The following is a 22,269-nucleotide window of genomic DNA, read 5'->3' on the forward strand; positions in this document are numbered from 1 at the left end:
TCCTTTATTTTGCATGCATACCATTAATTTTATTGTGTCTTTTAGCTATGTAGTATTTTTTTATAGTCAAAGGATTCATCCCTTCAAATTTGACCACACCATTCAGTTCCATTCCGTTGTATTGTAGCAACATTTTTCAAAGTTAGATATGATTAATTATTAGGAAGAGTAGACCTACATGATAGACCCAAGTCCCAATTAATATATATTATCACTTATATAATAAGTATCAGCTAACAAGTTAAATATTCATTACAACTTCTAGACCATAATCTGATCATAAGATTGTTTAATTATTTAGTAATGAATGTTTGTTGGAGAAAAACAATGGATCAGTTTTTTGTAGACCATCGAGGTCTGCTGTAAAAGTGAATGTGTTTTTTGTCTCAAATAAAAATCAAATTGAACCATAAAAACATAAAATTTATGAATTATTGAATATAAACACAAAATATATTCTTTCTTTTTAAAGTTCAATTTGATTTTTGTTTAGAATAACACGGATCCGATTTTTGTACACAACTTGATTAATTTAATACTGAATATTTGTTAAATAATAAAAAAAAATAGTAGACATGATTTTCGTGAAAGGATAGCTTGATATTAAATATACATGTCATGGATGGTAGTTGTGTCCATTAAAAGTTGCCCTATAAAAAATCCCAACTATCACTTTCTCCCCACTTTAATCCAAGAAATTTTCATTATGACACCCTCACCACCTCTCTACAAACACATTTCTCTCTTAATCACTATTTCATGCTTAACAGGCCTTTATTGTTGTGTTAATGGAGACAATGAAAGCAACAACATCCATGGAATGTTTGTGTTTGGGAGCTCTCTGGTTGACAATGGAAACAACAATTTTCTTGACAACATGGCTAAGGCAGACTACTTGCCTTATGGAATAGACTTCCCTTCTGGACCTTCTGGGAGATTTACTAATGGTAAAAATGTTATTGACCTTCTTTGTGACCAAATCAGGTTGCCTTCTTACATTCCTGCATTTGCTAATCCTTCAACTAAGGGAAGGAAGATTGTTCATGGTGTCAACTATGCCTCTGGTGCGTCCGGCATCCTCGACGACACCGGCTCGATCGTGGTAACACCATCATCTGATTATTTATTTTTGGGATTCTTATCACTGCTGTAATGTCTTCTTTATGGATATTTAATATGTTTTTGCTTAAATCCTACATATTTTCAAGATTTTTTTTTTGTTTGGGATTGTCTGTAGTCGGAGAGGATTGAACCCTGAACGAGAGATCAGAATGGACTTAATTTTATTGATTTTGTTAACAAATATATTATGGATGTTTTTTTTAGGGTAATGTGACAAGTTTAAGCAAACAAATTAGGAACTTTGAGGAGGTAACATTGCCAGACTTGGAAGAACAGCTTGGAAGCAATAGTAATAACATTAGCAGGGAATCACTACCCAATAATTACTTGTTTATATTGGGAACCGGAGGGAATGACTACTCATTCAACTACTTCATGAGAAAGAACACCTCCACTGCCAGTCTTCAAGCCTTCACAGATAATCTCATGAAATCACTGTCCAACCAAATTCAGGTGTGCATTCAATTTGACGAGGACTCCTACAGTAGAAGTCGTTGCAATGGTCATCATAAACGTCCAATCTATTTATCAAGTTTAAAAATTGTGCGCACCCCATATATATCGATAGATAGATTGGACGTTTGTGATCAAAACTGCAGTGACTTCTACTGTAAACGCGGTTAGCATTTGATTGAATTGGTCAATATTGTCTTTGTGTGAAGAATTTAATGGCTGACAAAATATGGTTGTTGACTTGTTTGTTGCTGATGGATGATGGTACAGAAGTTGTATAATTTAGGGGCTCGAAAGTTGGTGTTGATGTCGATCAATCCAATAGGCTGCAGCCCAATGGTACTAACTGACCCACCTGGGTGCTTAGAAGGACTCAATGAGGCTGCTCAGCTCTTCAATGCTCAGTTGCAGTCACTTGTGGATGTTTTGAAGCCACAAATGCCTGGTTCCAATCTTGTCTTTGTCAATTCATATGAGATCATCAGGGAAATTATCAGAAATCCTGCCTCCCGAGGTAAATATATATTATTAAATTTATAACGGTAATGTAATTTTTGATCACCGAAAGAGTTGACTAAGTCTAATTTGGTCATCGAATTTTCAAACTTTCCAACTTGAAAATTCAAAAGTTGAAAATTATTTCAATATACATACTCAAACAGATTTTCGACTATTCAAGCAATCAAACTGTTGATGTGACATAAAAAATTAATATAAAAAATCTGTCCGAACAATATAAAACCTATATGTTTGTACATATTGAGAATTTTTATTGAGGAACAACAAGAACGGCCTTGCCATTGCTTATTAGGGCGGCCGTTCGGTCACTCTTCTACTTTTTTTTCTTTGACGCATCTGGGTTAGAAACAACGGCCTTGCCATCCCAACTTTCTATTTAATTTAAGATTTTAACCCATTTTCAACAGTGGATTTTAAGTTGGAATATGTAAACATTCGATAACTAGATTAGAAATTAACAACTCTTTCGGTGACCGAAAATTGCATTACCTGTCAATTTATATTTACATGTCAGCTGTGAATTTCACTCACACTATTTCGATCGATCAATGTATGAATTAATTGGGTGCAGGATTCAAAGATGCAAGCAATGCATGTTGTGAGATAGGATCAGTGAGTGAAGGAGGAAGTGGGATTTTGTGCAAAAGGGGTGGGGATGCATGTGAAGATAGAACAAGTCATGTATTCTTTGATGGTTTGCATCCAACAGAAGCTGTGAATGTGGAGATAGCCGACAAGGCTTATGCCTCAAACGTCAAAACTGAAGTTTATCCCATTAATGTCCGACAACTTGTTAGTCTCTAGGACTATATATAGCTAAGCATAGTATGGCATTTGCCCTACGTGGTTCTTACTTTGTCATATGTTTTTATGGTGTCGGCTATATATATGTGTGTAATAAGACTCTACTCCCTGGCTACTATGGCTTGTGAAATGTTTTAGTAGTAATTATTAGGTGAAATGTGTGTTCAAGTTGTTATCTATAAGATGTTTCTTTTATCAATCAAACTGAGATAGCACAGCTGATTATCGGGTTTGGTAAAAGACGTATGTCTGCGGATCGAGTTCCAGTGAGATCTATCCTCATTCGGTTTTCATTGACCCAATTTATCTATTGACAGGTTATACATGTGGCTTATTCGATCCGAATTTAGGTCTAACTTGGCTGTCCAAAATAGACAAACTCATGGTGTCGTCCTCGATTACCCTTTTTTTAAAATTAATATCTCTATAAAATGTTTTTGTAACTTTGGATTTGTGATCATTTTTCAAAGCATTTTACCTCTCTTTCAATAGTCTTATTTTCAAAACCCTTAACCTTGGAAGTCAAAATGTACGTAGAAGATTGCTAGGGGCCCACATATCAGTAATGGAGTGGACTCCAATTGCAAATGGGCCAATTCAGTTGGACAGAACCTCCCAATTCGGCCCACTACTCAACAAAACTAACACAGAGAAACCCAAAACAGTTAACAGAAGTGACCGTTGAATTCCTCCTAAATCTTCTTCTCCTCCATATCTGCAATTGGAAATTATTAAACCAGAAGCAGCGAACATCTCACCTGCGTCTTCCCTCTACGCCTCTAATCCAACTCAGACTTGGTCCTCTCCTGACAACACCTTCTCTCAGTTCGTCCCCACCTCCTATGTCGCCGCCGTCTCCTACTCCGGCGGATTCCTTATCTGGTACCGGCATGCCCTCCAATTTCTTTCCAACGGTGACCTCCCGCTCGTCAATGGTTCTGGCGCCATTGTTTGGGAGTCCGACACTGAAGGAATCGGTGTCTCCTCCGCCTCAATCGACGAAAGCGTCCCTGTTTGGTCCTCCTTCCAGTTCCCGATTGATACTATTTTGCCGTCCCAGAACTTCACTGTCAATCAAACTCTGCAATCGGACCAGTACTCTTTTCGGCTACTAAGTTCCGGTAACCTCTCACTTCGCTGGAACAATACAGTTCTTTACTAGAATAAAGGATTGAATTCTTCATTCATGTCTAATTTAACTTCTTTAAGCAAAAGTTTATAAAATTTGTATTTATAGATTTAGAAGTTTATTACAAAATTGATAGGTTTTTAAAATCTTGTATAAGCATCGCTTAGCTTCTAATATACTATCTGCTGATGATATATTATCTCTCTGCACTTGCATATGCTTTGCAGAAGAAGAGTTAAGAGTTGAAAATTTGATCAGACAAGAAGTTATAGTTGAAAATTTCGAAATTTATTAACGTACACTTGCATATTCTTTAGTTTCCTTGCTTCTATTGAAATTTTAGCTCCACAAACTTACAACATTCAGAAAAACTATAATATTATCAAGCACCATAAACGTAGAAAACTCATGACACTTGATATATGATACTCAACCAACTAGGCTTAGTTGAACATAGTTAGTTATGTAGAGTACCATAGTATCATGCGTAGTTGTAGATTTTTTTATGTTAACAAGTAGCCGCAGTATATTTGATTCGTACTTCTTCATGATTGGCGTATAATCTCTCTTCCCCAACTGTTCCCTCATCCGTCATCGAAGATGACTCTGTGAATGAAGGTATTTTCTTGTCTCTGGTGTTCAAATGCTGAAATGGGTTTGGAGGAATTGGAACTTGAGCTTCACCCTCCAGAATCTTTACCACATTACTCATTGAAGGCCTAGCCTGAGGCGAGTACTGAACACACCATAATGCCACCATTGCCATTGTCTTTGCTTTAACCATGTCTTTCACCTTAATTCCTCCATCTGCGAGAACCATCTCCAGCTCTCCCTTGTCGTACTTATCCCATATTTGTCTAGGAAACCATTCCTGACTGTCGCTTTTATTGATGTCGAGATTTCTTCTCCTTCCCACAATTTCGAATAACATCATCCCGAAACTATAAACATCACACTTGTAAGTTACTGGAAATGGCATCCAAAGTTCCGGAGCTGCATAACCAGGAGTTACCCTACCTCCCGAAAGAGTCATATGTGTGCTCTCTCTATTGCATAACTTGGCAAGTCCAAAATCTGCAAGTTTAGGACAAAATTCAGAATCAAGTAAAACGTTACCTGGTTTTATGTCATAGTGAATTATCCTCTTGTGGCCATAATGATGCAGATACTCTAGACCTTTAGCAACTCCTATTGCTATCTCCCACAACTTTGCCCAGTCTAACTCCTGTTTCTTACCAAATAAGGTCATGTCAAGGGAACCATTCTCCATATATTCATAAACCAGTGCCTTATTATTAGCATCAAAGCAGAATCCATAGAGCCTGACCAGATTCCTATGATAAGTTCTTCCAAGTGTACCGACTTCCGCCATGAATTGCTCGTCTACTCTCTTGTCTATATTGCTGCTCTTGAGAACCTTAACCGCGAGCTTCACTCCATTGGGAAACTCTCCTTTGTAGACTTCTCCAAATCCCCCTGAACCGAGTTTCGTGCAGTAATTCCAAGTCAAGACTGCAAGCTCCTGTGAGGAAAACTGGATAGGCTTCTCTTTCATCATGTAGTCTATGAACAGCTCAACTGTTTCTTTCTCTAGTTTGGTTTCCTCTTCATCCACTGTTGTTGCCGTTGGGTTCTGAGACCTATCCTCATGAGCTGCAATATCCCTTAAAAGCCTTCCCCACACATCAGCCTCTTGTGTACTATAGCTGTCCTGTCTTGTTTTTGGTTCCTGATTTCTAGCCTCGTGAGGTGCAATATGCCTCAAAAAATTTCTCAGCATAAGATCATCTTGTGTATGGTCAATTTGCCTTATTCTCGTCTTCTGATTTCTAGCTTTTTGAGGGACAATATGCGTCAAAGTCCTCCCTAACTCAACATCATCTTGTTTGCCATGGCCATCTTGTCCTGTTTCAGACTCAACCTTCTTTAGCATCGCTTTCAGGATTGTAGAGATGATCCCAACAACGACAATAGCTGAAGAATCGAACCATGGAAAGAGTTACTTATGTTTACATACTTGTTTGATGATTATAGGTTTTTCTGCCTCCAAATTTGATTCATTAGGCAAATACATAACTTGTAAGAAAATGGAAAACTCACCTACATCTACTCCGATGAAAATTCCAGTGAAATTTGTTTGTCTGAAGGATGTGGGATATTCTTGGTTGCCTGGGTTGGATGACATTCTTGCCTTCTTGGGTGAAGTTTGGAAGTTGATTTAGTTGGTAATACTGGAGGAATGCTGCAGGCGGATCAAGTCTATACTCATTTAGTTAAGCTCATCCCTAATTGTAGAAAACACTTTTCAAAGATAGACTTTGAAAGTCTTTGGCTTTTATCTGAATATTTTCATTTTCTTCAATTTCATGGATGAAATATTAGCTGGCTTGAAAGGAACTCCTAATTATTTAAATCCTCTATTTCTCTTCCCCTGTGAATTTAATAAAGATGATGAAAACATAACACTTTGATCTTTAATCCTTGTTTGCATTGTTTAAAATCTTTTAAGAGCATAGCCTAACTTCTAATATACTATTTGCTGATCAGATATAGAAGAAAAGTTAGAGCGCAAATATTTAAAGAAAGAGAGTGACTTCATGAGATGAGACAAGAAGTTACAGTTGAAAATTTTAATTTCATGACTACCCTATTATCTTTATCTTCATCAACTGTTCGATCATATGTTCTCGTAGCTGAGTTGCTCTCTGTCTATTTTCTCATGGCCGAATACTGCACTCTGCTTTTAATTTCATGACTGGCGTATAATCTTTATCTTTACTACATTACTCACTGAAGGCCTAGCCTGAGGCAAGTACTGAACGCACCATAAATAATGCCACCATTGTCATTGTCTTTTCTTTAACCTTGGCTTTCTCCTCAATCCCTCCATCTGTCAATAGCATCCGCAGCTTCAGTTCCACCTCCCTCTTCGTCTTCATCCGTACAAACTGCTGGAGTTTCTCCTCTACCTTCAGGTAGGAAATAGGAATACAGAGAGGGCTTCTTCATCGCTGCTAAGATCGGACCCTTAAGACACTCATTCTGGTTCAAAAAAATGTTTTGGATTGTGGTATCTGCTGTCCAGATAATGCAGATTCCAAGATGAGGTCATTTTAATGCAGCAAAATGCCTTACTTGGATAACAAATTGACCCACTGTAACTTTGGTTATTAGTACATAATTTTGCCAGGATTGGGGCTTTGTATAGCAGTTGAAGGTTTATACCAATTCATTTTCCACTCGTTCAAGAAATGTTTATTTAGTTATAGCAAAATATGTACATGGAAAAGTGAACAGATTGTTAATTTCTTATTATCATCAGTATGATCAGGTTGATAATGGAACACATCTTGGGAATCCGTGGATTGTTCAACCTAGAACTGCTTGGATGATTTTCTAGTAGTGAATCTATGTGCAGTCAAATCATATGAACTCAGAATGTCTTGAGATTTGATTCTCATGAGCAATACTCTTGCGGTCACGCCATGATTTTAGCCCAAAGGTGGAAAATTTATGTGTGCACCAGCCTAATAGTCCGAGTTTAGCAAATGTCCAAAAGACGAACTTGTTTGATGTGGTGATTTAAATTCGCTGCTAAGTCAAAGTCCCGATTGGCAGTTTCACGTGTACAACTAGAAGATATATTTTTTTTAAAAAAAAAATCCACTGATTAAATGTTGGTACTATTGAAAAACGCAGTATTTGATCAATACATGTTGATCGCCACTCACTAGAAGAACTACTGTATTCTTGTCATTTTTATATATTGTGTAGTGTCTGGACGCAATAGTTTATTATTAGCTCAATCTTGTTTATCACACCAAACCACTATAACAAAGGCACAAATACAATTGCCTGAATCAAAGCTTGGCCTGCCCTGTCCGGTCCAGATAATCGAATTTGTTCGACCTGAATTAGACTAAGTTTGAAGATAAGTTATATGTTTAAAATCTTGGTCTAAACCCAAAAATTTTGTCCAGCTTAAAATCGAGTCCGAGTCTAAATATATAAATCTTGTCCGAACTTTAACTTGGATTATATTAGTGTCTGATTTATTTGTTCGGATTTAAACCAATCAGAACTTTGGTCAATTAAGTACTTCTGAAATCTAATCAAGATTAGGATTTGGACATGTAAATATTTTATAAACACGTGTTGTCGTCTAATTCGGAATTTTTTTTTTTTTGTCACCCCTAGGCCTAATACTGATAGACATATGTAGGTAGGAACTTACACAATGCTTCCTATGATCTCCTTAGATATCAAGGACTCAGAGTAAAGATGGTGAAAATTATGCAATGGCTTGGTCAGCCAGATTTTATCCTCTGGTTTGTGCCTGAAGTTTATGTCTTTTATGATCTTCAATGGTGACTCAACCAGGGATTACAATTCCCTCTTATCATTTTGGGTTAGCCCCGTTAGTAATTTTTAGAAGTTTAAATTGCAAAGTAAAAGTAAAATTAAAAATCTACCCCACAGAATCTGATATGATTCTGTGGGGTCCCCCCAGACAGCAAATCAGAAACGTCTATCTCCATCAATCACCACACTTAAACACTGCAGGCGGCTGAGCCTCCAGCGCTATTCATCACTTTCCTTTTATGATTTAATCATTAATTTGTTTTACTGTTTACCTAAATAAAATGTTTTTATATATTTGATATGAAAACTATATATTATTTTGAAAATGAATTTTTGTTGTCCATAAAAAAAAAATGTATCTTCAAATATAAAAAGAACAAAAAAAAATAATATATGTAAAGAGAGATAGATCCTTATAATCCTATGCTTCAAGAACATAAATGAAATTTCATAAGACACACCATACTGATTTTCTTTTCATAAGTTGCATTTTTTTTCATTATTATTACCCTTGATAATATCAAAACACCCTTCCTATGAGACGCTGACACGTGTCATCCTAAAATATGAAAAAGAGGAGATCTGGCTGGAGAGCATCTCGGTACAATCAGATGTCATCCCGATCCTTATTCCTTGGCACTAACCACATCCATGACCTCTGGTGCCTAGGTGACCAAAACACTTCAGGACACCGAGAATACTTTATCACCAAACTAGTAAAAGATATGCATAAGATCTCAAAAAAATCTACATAAGATCTTAAGAGGATTCACTCCCGGAAATTCCTCCCACGATCAAGGAGGATTGTATTTCGATACACATATAAAATGAGACCTCTACTCATGTAAATCTCCCTCGCTTTTTGACTACTAGCTAAAGAGAGACCCCTCAATGCCGCACTATCTCACTAGTACAATTGTCTATCGATCTAACTTGAGCGTCAGAGCGTCCATCTTGAGTTACACCTTCGGAGAGACCGCAATTTACTTTTTCTGTCCGTGTAGAGGTAGAACAACTATTTCCTAATCTCCAAGTATGATCAACCGAGACGTATGCAGAATCGAATAACCGATCACCAAGCACCACAGGTCGATCCTATTTCACACTTCATCAACCTTGATTAAGTCCTAACCTCTAGGAATTTAGAGATTAATACTAAATATAACAAAATAGAAAAGAACATTATAGATAGAAAAATGTTGTGGTGAATTTTTTTTTGTACATTCATTTATTTCAAGATACATTTAATATTGTATATATTATAAAACTGAGCTATTTAATATAAAATAAATAAATGTTAAAACTCACCAAGTTCATACAAACTTACCAAGTTAGCACTTTTGACCTATTTTTACTATTTTTTATTGACATTTTTTTAAAAATAGGGAAGAAAAATATGTTTATAGTTGGAATCGAATTTTGGATACACATATACCTAATTCAGTTGATTGTCAATCGAACCATCTGTATCTATTTTTATTATTATTATATAAGCAAAACAGGTAAAAGAGAGAAGAATACTTGTCGATGAGAACAGAAACTGAACCATAGTTCATGAATATCTTTTGAAAATATAAATAATTTTTAACCATGGTTAAAAGCAGGGGAAACAAAAAGAATTAGATAAATAAATCAATAAAGTGAAACGTCTGTGCTTGCCAGCACTGAAATATGCAGTCACTCACTCCTCTCAAACCGACCTTTGTGCTTATTCTGCTGCTATCCTAGTCGTGCCCTTTTTAATGGTAAACCGTGATTTCTAGCTAAAAACCTTGCCTTTTCACTTTCTCTTCTCTGCTTAGCCGTCATTGGTAACTGCTCTTTATGCCTTTTTCTCATCCTGTTCCATGATTTTGGTCTGGTCAGATATATATAACAAGCATGCATATACCTGAGAGGGCTTTATTTCTTTTGTTTCTTGAGCTCCATTAAAGCTATCAAACTTTCTCCCACTTAGTTCTCTCTGTTGTACTGTTATTGTTTCTCCTTACAGAGCTGGAGACAGAGTACAAGGTGGGTGGGTTTTGGTTTATTATCTTCTTATGATTGTTTGTTCATTCCAACACAGCACACACACATAAGTGGGTTTTTATACATTTCCTTCACTGTTTGATTAAGCTCTGTTTTTTTGACAGATTATAGATCATAATATGAACATCGTCAATATGAGTGATAAAGACACAGATTTTACTTCTCATAGGGTCTCTTCTGCGGCTCTGGTAACTTATTTTATTTCAAAATCAGAACTTTCTTGCTTTTTTGGGTTTTCGTTGGTACTCTGTATTTATTCTGGTATGGTTTGTTGTCTCAGGTTATTGAAGAGCTTAAAGAGTTGTGGGGAATGGCTCTGCCGATAACAGCTATGAACTGTTTGGTTTTTGTTAGAGCTGTGGTTTCAGTCCTCTTCTTGGGCAGGCTAGGCAGCTTAGAACTAGCTGGTGGTGCACTCTCTATTGGGTTTACAAACATCACTGGATATTCTGTTCTTGTGGGTCTTGCTTCTGGTCTTGAACCGGTTTGCAGTCAGGCTTATGGAAGCAAGAACTGGGACCTTCTCTCACTTTCTCTTCAACGGATGATCATGATTCTCTTCTTTGCAATCATACCCATTAGCCTCCTCTGGCTTAATCTTGAATCAATCATGGTTTTCATGGGTCAAGACAGAGAAATCACATCAATGGCTGCAACTTACTGTATCTATTCTCTCCCAGACCTTTTAACAAACACATTGTTGCAGCCTCTGAGGGTCTTTCTCCGGTCACAGAAAGTGACAAAGCCAATGATGTACTGCACATTAGCGGCGGTATTCTTTCACGTACCGCTAAATTATGTGATGGTGATGGTGATGGGGCTTGGAGTGCCAGGAGTGGCAATGGCCTCTGTTTTGACAAACATGAACATGGTGGTTCTGCTGGTTGGGTATGTGTGGGCGAGTGGACGGTGGGAGATGAGATGGACGGGTGGGATTAGTGGTATTTGTGGTGGTATGGGTCCCTTATTGAAGCTTGCAGTTCCTAGCTGCCTTGGGATTTGCTTGGAATGGTGGTGGTATGAGATAGTGACTGTCTTGGCTGGATATCTCCCTAACCCTAAACTTGCAGTGGCTGCTACTGGAATCCTTATTCAGACAACTTCAATGATGTACACTGTCCCCATGGCCCTTGCTGGCTGTGTCTCTGCCCGTGTAAGTTCCCAATATACACAATATTTCTGTTTTTTTTTCCCTAGTTCTCATTTGTTGTTACTGTTAGTACCAATTATGTCTGTGCATTGAAATGTGCAAGAATATATGACTCAATCAATTATCATAAGAAAAACGAAAATGATAAAGATCTCAGCAGTTGGTATCCTAGTTATCCCGTGCAGGATCGAAGTAAATTCGTCGGTTCCGCATGTCTCACATAATGCAAATGAAATCCTGTATATATAACTTAGCAATTGAGATAACTGGGATACCAATTGCTGAGATTCTTATCATTACCGAAAGAAACTAGCTAACTATAGGGCATTGAAGGGTTTTTGTGGGTAAGAACAGTTATGTGATTGCATCAGTTTAGGGACCCATCTTGGGTCACACATGTAATGTGATTGGGACAAAGTAACATGGAACAAGCAAACCACTTGGTTTACTTTTCTCAAAGACTCCAACCAGAATGGCATTTTTCTTCTTTGTTTGTATGACAAATGCAATGCTTATGCAGGTGGGGAATGAGCTTGGAGCTGGTAATCCATACAAAGCCAAGTTAGCTGCCATGGTTGCATTATCCTGTGCATTCCTAATTGGCATCATCAATGTGACATGGACAGTGATTCTTAGAGATAGGTGGGCAGTTTTGTTCACCAAGGATGATTTGGTCAAAGGATTGGTGGCATCAGTTTTGCCAATTGTGGGACTCTGTGAGCTTGGTAACTGCCCACAAACTACTGGCTGTGGGATCCTACGTGGCACGGCCCGGCCCGCTATTGGGGCCCACATCAACTTAGGTTCATTCTACTTTGTGGGTACACCTGTAGCTGTGGGGTTAGCCTTTTTGTTCAAGTTTGGATTCATAGGGCTCTGGTTTGGACTCTTGTCAGCCCAAGTGGCTTGTGTTTTGTCAATTCTATATGTTGTGTTAGTCAGAACAGATTGGGAAGCTGAGGCCTTGAAGGCTAAGCAGCTGACCTCCATTGAAATGACTCCATGCAATGAAGTTGGTGATGATAAAGAATACCAAAAGAATGAAGAAATGAAAGGATTGTTGATGATGAATGGAAATGGCAAAGTAGATGATGTTTTGTAGAGAGAAAAAACAAAACAAAAGAAGTTTGCAAGCCCATGAAGCTGCTCAACTTTACCAAACTGGTTTTTTGTTGTTTAGTGTACTTTGGAGGGATGAAATGACTCATACTTCAATTTTGTGTGTTTTTTTTTTGTATTTTCAATGGAAAGTTGGAAGCCTGTAATCAAAGGCTGTTTGTGCCTTTGTGGGTTCCTCCCTCTCCCCATAAAAAGTGTTTGCATATTTTAAGAAGTATGGCCTCTCCATCTTAAAAGTTATTTTGTTCTTTAGTTGGTTTCTTTCTTTAATGTCAACCATACATTTGAGATTATGCATTTTAGTTGGTTTCTTTCTTTAATGTCAACCATACATTTGAGATTATGCATTGTTACTAGTTGATATTTGTGACTACGTGTCAGGGTTTGATTCAATTTATTATGTCATCGGAAAAGCACCACACTACCTTACCTTTCCCTTTCCTTTCTCCTCTCTTAGTTTTAAAAGAACTACTTTATGCTTTTGTGTGGATTCTCTAATAAAATAAGGGTGTTTCAAATGTTATCGTTTCAATTATGTGTGTTAAATTATGCATAATACCACCACTAAAAAGATGTCTTTAAGGCTAATTGGCCTAAAAAGCACCACACTAATGGTATGTCCTCCCATGGGCCCAAGAAAAGCACCACCACCACCCAGTCAGGCTACATTAGAGGCTCCACCCCTACAGCAATAATTAGAATCATATCTTGGTTTTCTTTTACATGAAAATAAGTGGTAATCATAATCATCAAGTCTTTGTCCTAACCCCCAAATTTGATTGGTAGTCTCTAAATTACCAAAAATGAAAAGACACAAGTCTAAGTTCATTAGCCAGGCATAATAATAAGTACTCCATGATTAGGCTCTGCCTTCAACTTTACCTAAAACTTAGAGTATCAAAACATATTCGAAACAAAAATCAAATTCATCTCAAGAAAACGTAGGACGTTTTGAGTTTATATCCAACCTTCAAGAAATATATCATTGGATTATTCGTAAAAAGGATCAAAATACAAATTTTCAAAACTACAGCAGAAGTATCTTAGCTAAATCTTTCAGTTCTGTTGCTCTGATACATCTATACTAATCTACAAGCCATGTTACAATAGGACAAAGGACTAAAGAACTGAGTCACTGCTCCCAGGTGGTGGGTGGGGCTCCAAGAAGCTACAATTCAAGAAACAATGGCAATTGATGGAGATGGATCACCACTGAAATATAGTGAAATGTGGAATATTACACTTGGCAGGACATGGAGTTTGTCTTTTTTCTGTTTGACAAATGACAACTCTCTGAATCTCCAATTCTCAGTTTGCAACAAATAAAGAAACCTTACCATAACTGTTCAATGAGCAGTAAAAGCAGCAACTTCTGCAACTTTAGACCCTCTTTCAATTTCCACTACCAAACACATTGCCACTTCCATCTGAAATAACAAATCTTCTGGTTCCACTAAAATAAGCAATGAATGAATCACCATTTTCACAAAACTGAACCATAGAGATATATATATACCTCTGTGTCTGTCTTTGTATAACAATTCTTTCCCCAAAGTTTGAGAAAAAGATGATCACAACAGGCCACATGAGTAGATTTCATTTTCAAAACCATGAACAAAATGTGAGAACCATAGATACAAAAAGACAAAATAAAATGGTGGACAAGTTTTTGTTGTTCTGGGTCTGGATTTGACAAAGATGAGACTACTAAGGTGCCTATTCTCTTGGTTAGGGTTGATTTTGGAGAAGATCTTGAGAGGGGACACATCTAAAGACCAGACATAAAAAAGTGGGTTACCTAGAAGCCCAGGTACTGTTGCCTTTAAGGATACTAAAGCTAAACCTAAGGTCCTAAAGCAGCAAATGCCCTGTTTTTCCTTTCTCCTGTGATTGAAAGAAAGACGAGTACTAAGTAGACAACCACAATAGGTAAAAAGTTCTACATGGTCATATAAGTATCACTCTAATTCTTCCATGAATAATTGATGTTGCAGAACCAGTTCTACTGTATATGTAGGACAGCTTAAACCCTCCGTGGTCCAACAATTTCAGTTAAAACACAAAGTCAGACATCTAACTAGTTGTTGCAGAATGAATGAATGAATGATGATAAAAATCAATAAAGAGATGCACTCTATGGCCATAACTTATCATTTCACTATGGCATCATTTAAGACTGCACTTTTGCATAGATGATGATTTATTGAAATCAATAAATCCGCAGGATGAACAAATAATTAACTTCCCAGAAAGGCAGAAATCAACGGAGAAATCACATTTACTGATTGAACAATAAGCAAATGAGCATGGTCTGTAGTACAGAGGCCAAATCATTCTAGCACTTAAAAGTGATAATAATTTGTTTTCTTGTTAATACAGTCCAAATTGACTGTCTGCAGTCAAATTTCAGCTAATTTTGAAATACTGGTTCTACTCATATATGTATACACTAAGGCCTACTAGACCAGCTTCAAGGAAAGGAGTGGAAACGAGTCTCTCAGCAGGTCCAAATCACCAAAGCAAATTCACTATAAGAGCAGTTCAACACCTTCTTTGCTTGAAATATATTGCAAAGAGGCTGCCAAATCGCTACTCGATAATCAAAGTAAACAATTTTACTGGAAATCATAGATATAGAAGATGTATATCATCCTTTTACAGAAGAAATCCACTAAAACAAAGCAAAGTCTTAGCAAATCATGGGTAAAAAGGTAGAGAATGGTTAGTGTTGAGTGTTGCATTTATCTTTATGGCAAGTTCTCATCAGCCAAAGTGCCAAACTCCAGCCCCTAGATACATCTCTATTACTAAAGTTCTATCTTTACCTGGTCTGGCTAGAGTTCCCCTGAAATCCTAATTTCCCGAAAATATGATGGCTAGTGATTCTCCCTATATGAACTTCATGTTTGCCATTCTACAAAATTGACTAGGAGTCGATCAAGTACATATATTCATATAGAGAATCACGTTCTGCTTTCTATTATATTCTTGACAAACCAATCAACACCTTTGTGCATGTCTTCAGAATGGGAATGAGAAATTCAAACTGTGTGCATAAAAAAACAGAAAGAATGGGAGAAATGTAACTTAGATTGTTCATAAATTCTAGATCAAAAGAAGATCACAATTGAAATGTCACATTTGGGATAAACCGAGCATTGAATTCAGCATTCCTTTGTTCCTAAAATACCACAAATTGATTGAGCAGCAGCGAGACATACACTCCCAGTCTCCCACATCTAGGAAATCACACCATATTGAATAAGACCTAAATTGAAGAAGAGTACAACATGAAGTCCTGAATATTCATACCAACCGACTTGAACCCCTGAACATTAGCATAGATAGATATACCATTATTATTAGGCAGTAGCCAACCCAAATGAAAGTTAGATCATAATAGCAGAAGAAAGAAAAGTAATGCAGAGAACCCCGACATTGAAATCACCATGCCAAGAGAGAGGACATATTTCGTATACCTACTCATTTATCGGTATTCCTTTGTCCTGCATTACAACTCTTCACCATCACAAATCCACTTCCATTAGAACCCTACAAAGGTTATTTTAGACATACTAGAGATTGAAGAAAAAAAGAGCTCACCACTCTACATTCTTGATTCTGTCCTCTGGTCTCATTCTCTTTTTTGATTGAACATCCTGTTGTTCTTTCAAGTTTTCATTCCCTTGTCCTAGCAATACTAGGCTCTCCTCAAAAAAATCCAAATAAAAGGTTTTTTCCGAGCCATTAATTTGAAGATCTGTCACTTTTTTGTCCTGAGGGTCATATGAGAACAGCCATCCATTGCACATTTCCAACAATAATTGACTATTTTCTCTCAAGCGCAAGATATTTACCACACAAGATATATCTAGTGCTTCTAGCGAACCAATTTCGAACTGCTTCGTCCAAGACTCTTTTGCACCATACTCTTTCATTGACCATATCGAACATGTTCCACAGTTTTCAAATGTATTCCATTGCACGACAGAAAGCTGTCCTCCAAGGACCAGGACAGACAACTTGAATGCTTTGTTGTCAACTAGACTCCCTGGTAGGCACATATGGTCAAAAACCTCATCGGACACATTGAATCGCAAAATCAAATTACTACAGGGTCCATCTTTAACTCCATTTATCTTGGTAGATGCAACCCAATGGATAGCCCCATTCAGAAAAACTTGTGTCCAGCAATATCTGTCCATCTTATATGGACATGCCATCGCACTAATTTCTCTCCAAGATCGGGTGCTAAGCGAATATAGATTAACTTGAGGAGGAGGATAAGCACAATCATGGCCACGTTTTGCTTTAAGAAAAAAAAGCATCACCACCTTGTAATCATTGGAAAGAGAGTCAAAACCAAAGCCGAGGGTGAACATTTTGATATTGCAATAGCTTAAGTACACAAGAGGACGAGGAAGAGAGACAAATTTTTGTATCGTTGGATTCCAGAGAACAAAGTCAGGAGGATGACCATTGGATGACAAACACAGAATGCCATTACAGGAACCAACAATCCGAAAACGACGATCGATGGTTTGGATTGGAAAACTCAAATCTTTATATTTCTGAAAGGGATGGGTGTCGAAATGAAGAGAGTAGAGTTCTCTATGTTGCACATCAATGAACTGTCTGAGAAGGAGGCGATGACCACTGTTCTCTTTCTTGTTGGTGTGGGCAATATGGTTATTGATGAAAATGGTGCCTGAGATAATAGCATGCCATAGTTTGCAGACACATAAACAAAGGCCAAGGGTTTTGACAGGCAATCTCAAAAGAATATGGGCTATAACTTCTTGAGGGAGATAATCAAACATTTTCTCGATTACTTTTAGACTGAAAATTATGGGGTCTTATACCAAGAGAGGCGACGATTCGATTCAGAAATAATTTCTGTAAGTGCGGAATGGAATTTGATGAGAGGAATAAAGTTGCTGAAACAGGTTGGGTGACAGAAAGAGAAATCAAGAAGGATTACTAGAAAGGAAATTTAAAAGAGGGATTCCCTCATATGGAGGAATTTAGAGAATGCACCGCAATGGAGAGGAGCGGGTTAGATGTATATAGAAGTATGGTGGGTGACACTCATAAAGGAAAAAAAGAAGAAGAAAAGTCTAGAAACGGTAACTGATATCATGATATTCAACTTACTATTAAAGAAGAAATGCCCAAAACTCCTTCAAAGACAATGTTGTAATGTGGAATTATTGGCTAATTGATTTATTTGCATTACTATTTGATGACAGGACTTCATATGTAATCTACTATATAAATCTGCTATAGACTATAAATTATTATTGTCATTCGCTTATTTATAGTTATATTATTTATATCATGAAGCTCACAATTCTCATTTCTGGGGCAAATATTTTACTCTTTTTTTTTTCCTAATAACTACGGACACCAGAAGTATTAGGTTGGGTTTTTTTTGCTTTTTGTTTCTTATTCATTAGCTATTTGGTAATTGTAAGAGTTGACACGTTGTAGCTCCGTTATTCAATGTTTCAACATGATAATCCAAAGTTCATATTTGTTTCAATCTAATAACTCGATCATATTTTCTACTTTTCGGGTTACCAACCCACTTACGTGGCGTATATATACAAATAAGTTGTAACTGTGTTTATATTGGCATGGATTGACAGTGCATTTTTTTCCTTTTAATGTTTTCGATAAATATGGATGCCACCATTTACTATTACTGGGAACAAAGGCAAATACACAAATATTTATTTTCTCCATTATTGTACAAAAAATATATCTAATCTGTAGCAACTGTGGTAATTGGAGGAGAAGGCCCACTTACCACACTGCAACAGTGCAGCACCATCGCTACAGGGAACATGATAGTTAACTTCACATTTAAGTTCAGCAGAATTTGACCTTCTAAATTGCAAAACCTTTGTACAAAAGAACAATTCTATTTTGTTTTTGTTTTTGTTTATGTTTTGTTATGCTTTCAATAATATATAAAGACGTACAGCAGACAGCAATAGAATTCTGTATTGCAACAACCCCTAAGGGCTGCCTCTATCCTTTTTTCCTAGAACCAGCTGTTTACAGCTTTTTTTTCGATCTTGTACTCAAATACACTGATTCACTGAACACCCGCCCAATCGTGATAAAATGATGATTCACTAAAAAGCTTTTCTTTTTGTTTTTTTTTTTTTTTGACGACGTCAACATCCCGAAATAAATTCCTTTGTTAGTGATTAGGCGTATTTTCCTTCCAGTCAATTTTCCTTTCGAAGAGAAGAGGCTAATCTTACTTGGAAAGGTTAAGCACTTGTCCTCTTCAGAGAAAAAGTGTTGATACTGATCCTATCTCTACCATGTCACATATGATGATGATCATCAAGGGATATATCTGGCAATTCAACAATTGCAGAATTTCCCAATTAGAAATGGCTCTATTTTTTTTTTCCTGATCATGACCAAATTGATCAATAGCCAAAGACTCCTATATTTCTTGAGGGTTGAAATTGAAGGTCAAATCTACAAAAGATAATGGATGAGAAAAACCTTGAACATGTTGCAGCTAAATCTAGTTATGGCGAATCCAGAGACAAAGAAGAAATGAAGAAAATTTATTTTCCCACCCTATTAAGATTAGATGTAACTAAGGATGTAGATTCCATCTTCTCCCTTGGACTTCTCACCAGAAATTCCTTCCTTGATTTGGGATGGTCTTATTCAACAATGCAAATCCACAATGATACTTGGAAGTTAAGCCAGTTCAACATTCAGAGATATTTGGTTCGATTCGATTTCAAGATAAGAGTACTCAATATCAATACACAATCAATTAATCAAGCCTCCACCAGTATACACTTTCTCCGCTCATTTGGATGAATGCTAGATTCTCTAACCAATCCCTTTGTATACATGTCCTTTATTACTTCCATTCATGTTTTCTCCATTCTCCCTTTTCCCATGTTAGCATCTCCTACTTTGATTAAACAAATTTTTCGCACCAAAGCACTAAGATAGCCCCACATTGCACATGTTCGCCAATCTCAGACATTTTTTCTCCTCTTATCTTCAGTTCAATCTAAGCCTATCTTAACTTGAATCACTTCATTTCTTATCAAAACTTTCCTGGTACTTAACATCAAAATATTAAGGACTAAGTGTTAACGTTGAATAGATTTCATAATAATCTTGAGTTGTCAGATTGTTTTCAATGAAAAGGTACTGTACTACAGTTGTCCAAAAATGTGCGAAGAAATTTCACAAAGTAAAAATGAACAAGAAGTACAGTATCTATTACCAGAAGTTGGTGCTTTTAGAAATTTAAACAACACAAGTCCCATATAAACAGCAAAAGACCAATTAAATAGCATTGAAACAGAGCTACTAATAGATGTATAACCTTGTTTAGAAACCTTCTCTTTCTCATACGAAGTATAAACTATGTACTACTTGATATGTTCATTGAAAGACAATTATGACATGCCAAAGTACAGATATTGGCAAAGATGATGTACCTACTAGTTGTTGGAAGACCATTAATCTTTTTTGAAATGCACAAATTTTATTAAGGGCACCAAGGAGGTCAAGGGAAATAAATTGATTTAGACAGAATTGGCATAGTTTATCAACTCATCTATAAAATTATAACATTCTAACAACTGAAGCACAACAAAATAAGCACATAGGACCAGCAAAGTCAAAAGAACAGGAAATCTAAAAGAGATGCTAACCTGCCTACCTGTTGTTCAGGTGCTCTATTAAACCTATATCATGTAGAAATATTATTGATTGGCAACGACCTCCCTCTGCTATCAGTTGAATTTGATCTCTCCCTTGAGCTCCCAACTCGTGTCTCTTCTTTTAGAAAATGTTTTTTTAGGTTTTCCATGGCCTTTACTATCTGACTTTTGTCTTTCAAAACCTCTCGAAGCCCCTGAAAACCCATGTTAGTCTTCCTATTTGTTCCTCATCGACCAGATAAGGCATTTCTGAAAACACCTCTTTGCCCCAAATATTACCATCATCTCCAAATTCATCATAGCTGAATTTGCATCTCTCCTTTGAGCTCCCACGAATGTTTTGCTCCCTATGCATCTCTCTTCTTCAGGAGATTTTTTTTTTCTGTAGGTTTGCCATGGCCTTTACTATCTGATCTTTGAATTCAAAACCTCTCCGAAGACCCATAAACACCCAAGTTAATCTTCCTATTTGTTCTTCCTCATGAGGCATTTCTGAAAGCACCTCTTTGCCTCAAATATTGCTCTCCATTCTCGCCCTCCTCAGCGTCATCATTATCATCATCTACAAATTCATCATCATCGCTGAATTTGCTTCCATCCTTTGAGCTCCCACGAACAGTCTGCTCCCTTCTCGTCTCTCTTCTTCCAGAATTCTTTTCTTTAGATTTGCTGTGCCCTTTACTATCTGACCTTATTTCAAAACCCCTAGAAGGCCCCTGAACACGCAAGTTAATCTTCCTATTGATTCTTCCCCTACTAGATGAGTCATTTCTGAAAGCACCTCTTTGCCTCAAAGATTGCTCTCCATTCTCCTCATCCTCGCCGTCATCATTACCATCATCTTGGAATTCATCATCACTCTCTTCCAAGCAATCATCATTCGTTTTCTCTTCTGCTTTCGACTCTTCCAGAGTAGTTTTCTTCTCTTGCGGCGTGCTTCCGCCAGGCATACTAACCAGTCTACTATCTTCCTTTACTGAATGCATAAGGTGGAGATACTGATTCTTAATATCCACCAAGGGATTCTTCTCAATCAACAACCCCCTCTTAAAGGCCCCTCTCAAAACCATTGTACAGGTTCCAACCTTACTGGACAAGTAAAATACTCCGGGATGGTGAAGCAAAGCTCTCTTTAACCTTGACCGAATCCCCAACCACTCTCTAAGCTGCAAGACATTATCCTCTCACCGAATTTCCAACAAAAAGATTAAGAACCTCGTGCATAACCGCAACTGCCCACCTATCAGATTCATCAGTATTAGGCCCAAGATGGCAAGCATTCTCGCAAGGCGATATGTATGGCAACCTCTGCCAATCATCCACCCACTTCTTCATCTTCTTATCCATCTCAGCACCCCCCGAAAAATGCATAGGGAACACAATAGGCATCCCCTTCTCATAACCTTTCTCCTTCTTCTCTATAGCCGAAACAGTCAATTCAGTCCTCCAGCAAACCAGCTCCAAATTCAAATCAGAGTTCAACCCACACGAGGTGGAACTACCGCCATCAGTAACTCGAAAGTAATCAGGGAATTCGGGTACTAGGCTTTGAACATAATCTTGAGGGAGACCTAGATTCCATTTCAGAGTATCAACAATTCTCAAAGGAATTCTATTGATTCTTGAAATCATTAACAGCTTGAAAAGCCTATCCGCGACATTCTGCCTGTAATGGTTGCTCTCATAGACCAGATTCTCTTCTACGTCGAGATTGAGAACCTCCGGTTTGAGCTTGATGTGGGGGTGGATACCAATGCCGACAGGAAACTGCAGGGTATCTGCGGATGAAATCCATGGGAGTATGGGACGAATGGGGAATTGGGGATCGTGAAGAAGAAGAGTATACACTATACAGGTGTTTCAGT

The 22,269-nt window shown here is 37.3% G+C and overlaps 4 protein-coding genes and 2 pseudogenes across 4 annotated transcripts; 2 read left to right on the top strand and 4 right to left on the bottom strand.

Moving 5' to 3' along the window:
* Positions 1 to 702: 702 nt before the first annotated feature.
* Positions 703 to 3,121, top strand: LOC119993871 (GDSL esterase/lipase At1g29670-like). The gene is made up of 4 exons (XM_038841171.1): positions 703 to 1,102; positions 1,327 to 1,575; positions 1,846 to 2,089; positions 2,666 to 3,121. Exons 1-4 carry the CDS (start codon positions 707 to 709, stop codon positions 2,896 to 2,898), a joined length of 1,122 nt encoding a protein of 373 aa, XP_038697099.1. The 5' UTR covers positions 703 to 706; the 3' UTR covers positions 2,899 to 3,121.
* Positions 3,122 to 3,584: 463 nt separating this feature from the next.
* On the bottom strand, positions 3,585 to 7,374 carry LOC119993045 (rust resistance kinase Lr10-like). The gene is made up of 2 exons (XM_038839952.1): positions 6,128 to 7,374; positions 3,585 to 6,001 (listed from the first exon to the last, which is right to left on the bottom strand). Exons 1-2 carry the CDS (start codon positions 6,210 to 6,212, stop codon positions 4,536 to 4,538), a joined length of 1,551 nt encoding a protein of 516 aa, XP_038695880.1. The 5' UTR covers positions 6,213 to 7,374; the 3' UTR covers positions 3,585 to 4,535.
* Positions 7,375 to 10,065: 2,691 nt separating this feature from the next.
* LOC119993025 (protein DETOXIFICATION 54-like) lies at positions 10,066 to 12,941 on the top strand. The gene is made up of 4 exons (XM_038839916.1): positions 10,066 to 10,402; positions 10,525 to 10,608; positions 10,701 to 11,573; positions 12,091 to 12,941. The coding sequence occupies exons 2-4, from the start codon at positions 10,540 to 10,542 to the stop codon at positions 12,670 to 12,672; spliced, it is 1,524 nt and encodes a 507-aa protein (XP_038695844.1). The 5' UTR covers positions 10,066 to 10,402; positions 10,525 to 10,539; the 3' UTR covers positions 12,673 to 12,941.
* A 2,191-nt stretch (positions 12,942 to 15,132) lies between these two features.
* On the bottom strand, positions 15,133 to 15,273 carry LOC119993915 (annotated as a pseudogene).
* A 493-nt stretch (positions 15,274 to 15,766) lies between these two features.
* LOC119993105 lies at positions 15,767 to 22,214 on the bottom strand (annotated as a pseudogene).
* On the bottom strand, positions 16,024 to 20,401 carry LOC119993107 (F-box protein CPR1-like). The gene has a single exon (XM_038840039.1). It carries the CDS (start codon positions 17,507 to 17,509, stop codon positions 16,289 to 16,291), a length of 1,221 nt encoding a protein of 406 aa, XP_038695967.1. The 5' UTR covers positions 17,510 to 20,401; the 3' UTR covers positions 16,024 to 16,288.
* Positions 22,215 to 22,269: the final 55 nt, after the last annotated feature.

Source organism: Tripterygium wilfordii, chromosome 23 (assembly GCF_013401445.1).
Source record: "Tripterygium wilfordii isolate XIE 37 chromosome 23, ASM1340144v1, whole genome shotgun sequence".
In the NCBI taxonomy this organism is placed as follows: Eukaryota; Viridiplantae; Streptophyta; class Magnoliopsida; order Celastrales; family Celastraceae; genus Tripterygium; species Tripterygium wilfordii.

Bases quoted from the DNA above. Each gene is read 5' to 3' on its own strand.
- LOC119993871 (XM_038841171.1), top strand. From the start codon at position 707: ATGACACCCTCACCACCTCTCTACAAACACATTTCTCTCTTAATCACT. The intron at 1,103-1,326 runs GTAACACCATCA...TGTTTTTTTTAG, and splicing joins ACGACACCGGCTCGATCGTG to GGTAATGTGACAAGTTTAAG. The intron at 2,090-2,665 runs GTAAATATATAT...AATTGGGTGCAG, and splicing joins CAGAAATCCTGCCTCCCGAG to GATTCAAAGATGCAAGCAAT.
- LOC119993045 (XM_038839952.1), bottom strand. From the start codon at position 6,212: ATGTCATCCAACCCAGGCAACCAAGAATATCCCACATCCTTCAGACAA. The intron at 6,002-6,127 runs GTGAGTTTTCCA...TCGATTCTTCAG, and splicing joins TTTCATCGGAGTAGATGTAG to CTATTGTCGTTGTTGGGATC.
- LOC119993025 (XM_038839916.1), top strand. From the start codon at position 10,540: ATGAACATCGTCAATATGAGTGATAAAGACACAGATTTTACTTCTCAT. The intron at 10,609-10,700 runs GTAACTTATTTT...TTGTTGTCTCAG, and splicing joins GGGTCTCTTCTGCGGCTCTG to GTTATTGAAGAGCTTAAAGA. The intron at 11,574-12,090 runs GTAAGTTCCCAA...ATGCTTATGCAG, and splicing joins CTGGCTGTGTCTCTGCCCGT to GTGGGGAATGAGCTTGGAGC.
- LOC119993107 (XM_038840039.1), bottom strand. From the start codon at position 17,509: ATGTTTGATTATCTCCCTCAAGAAGTTATAGCCCATATTCTTTTGAGA.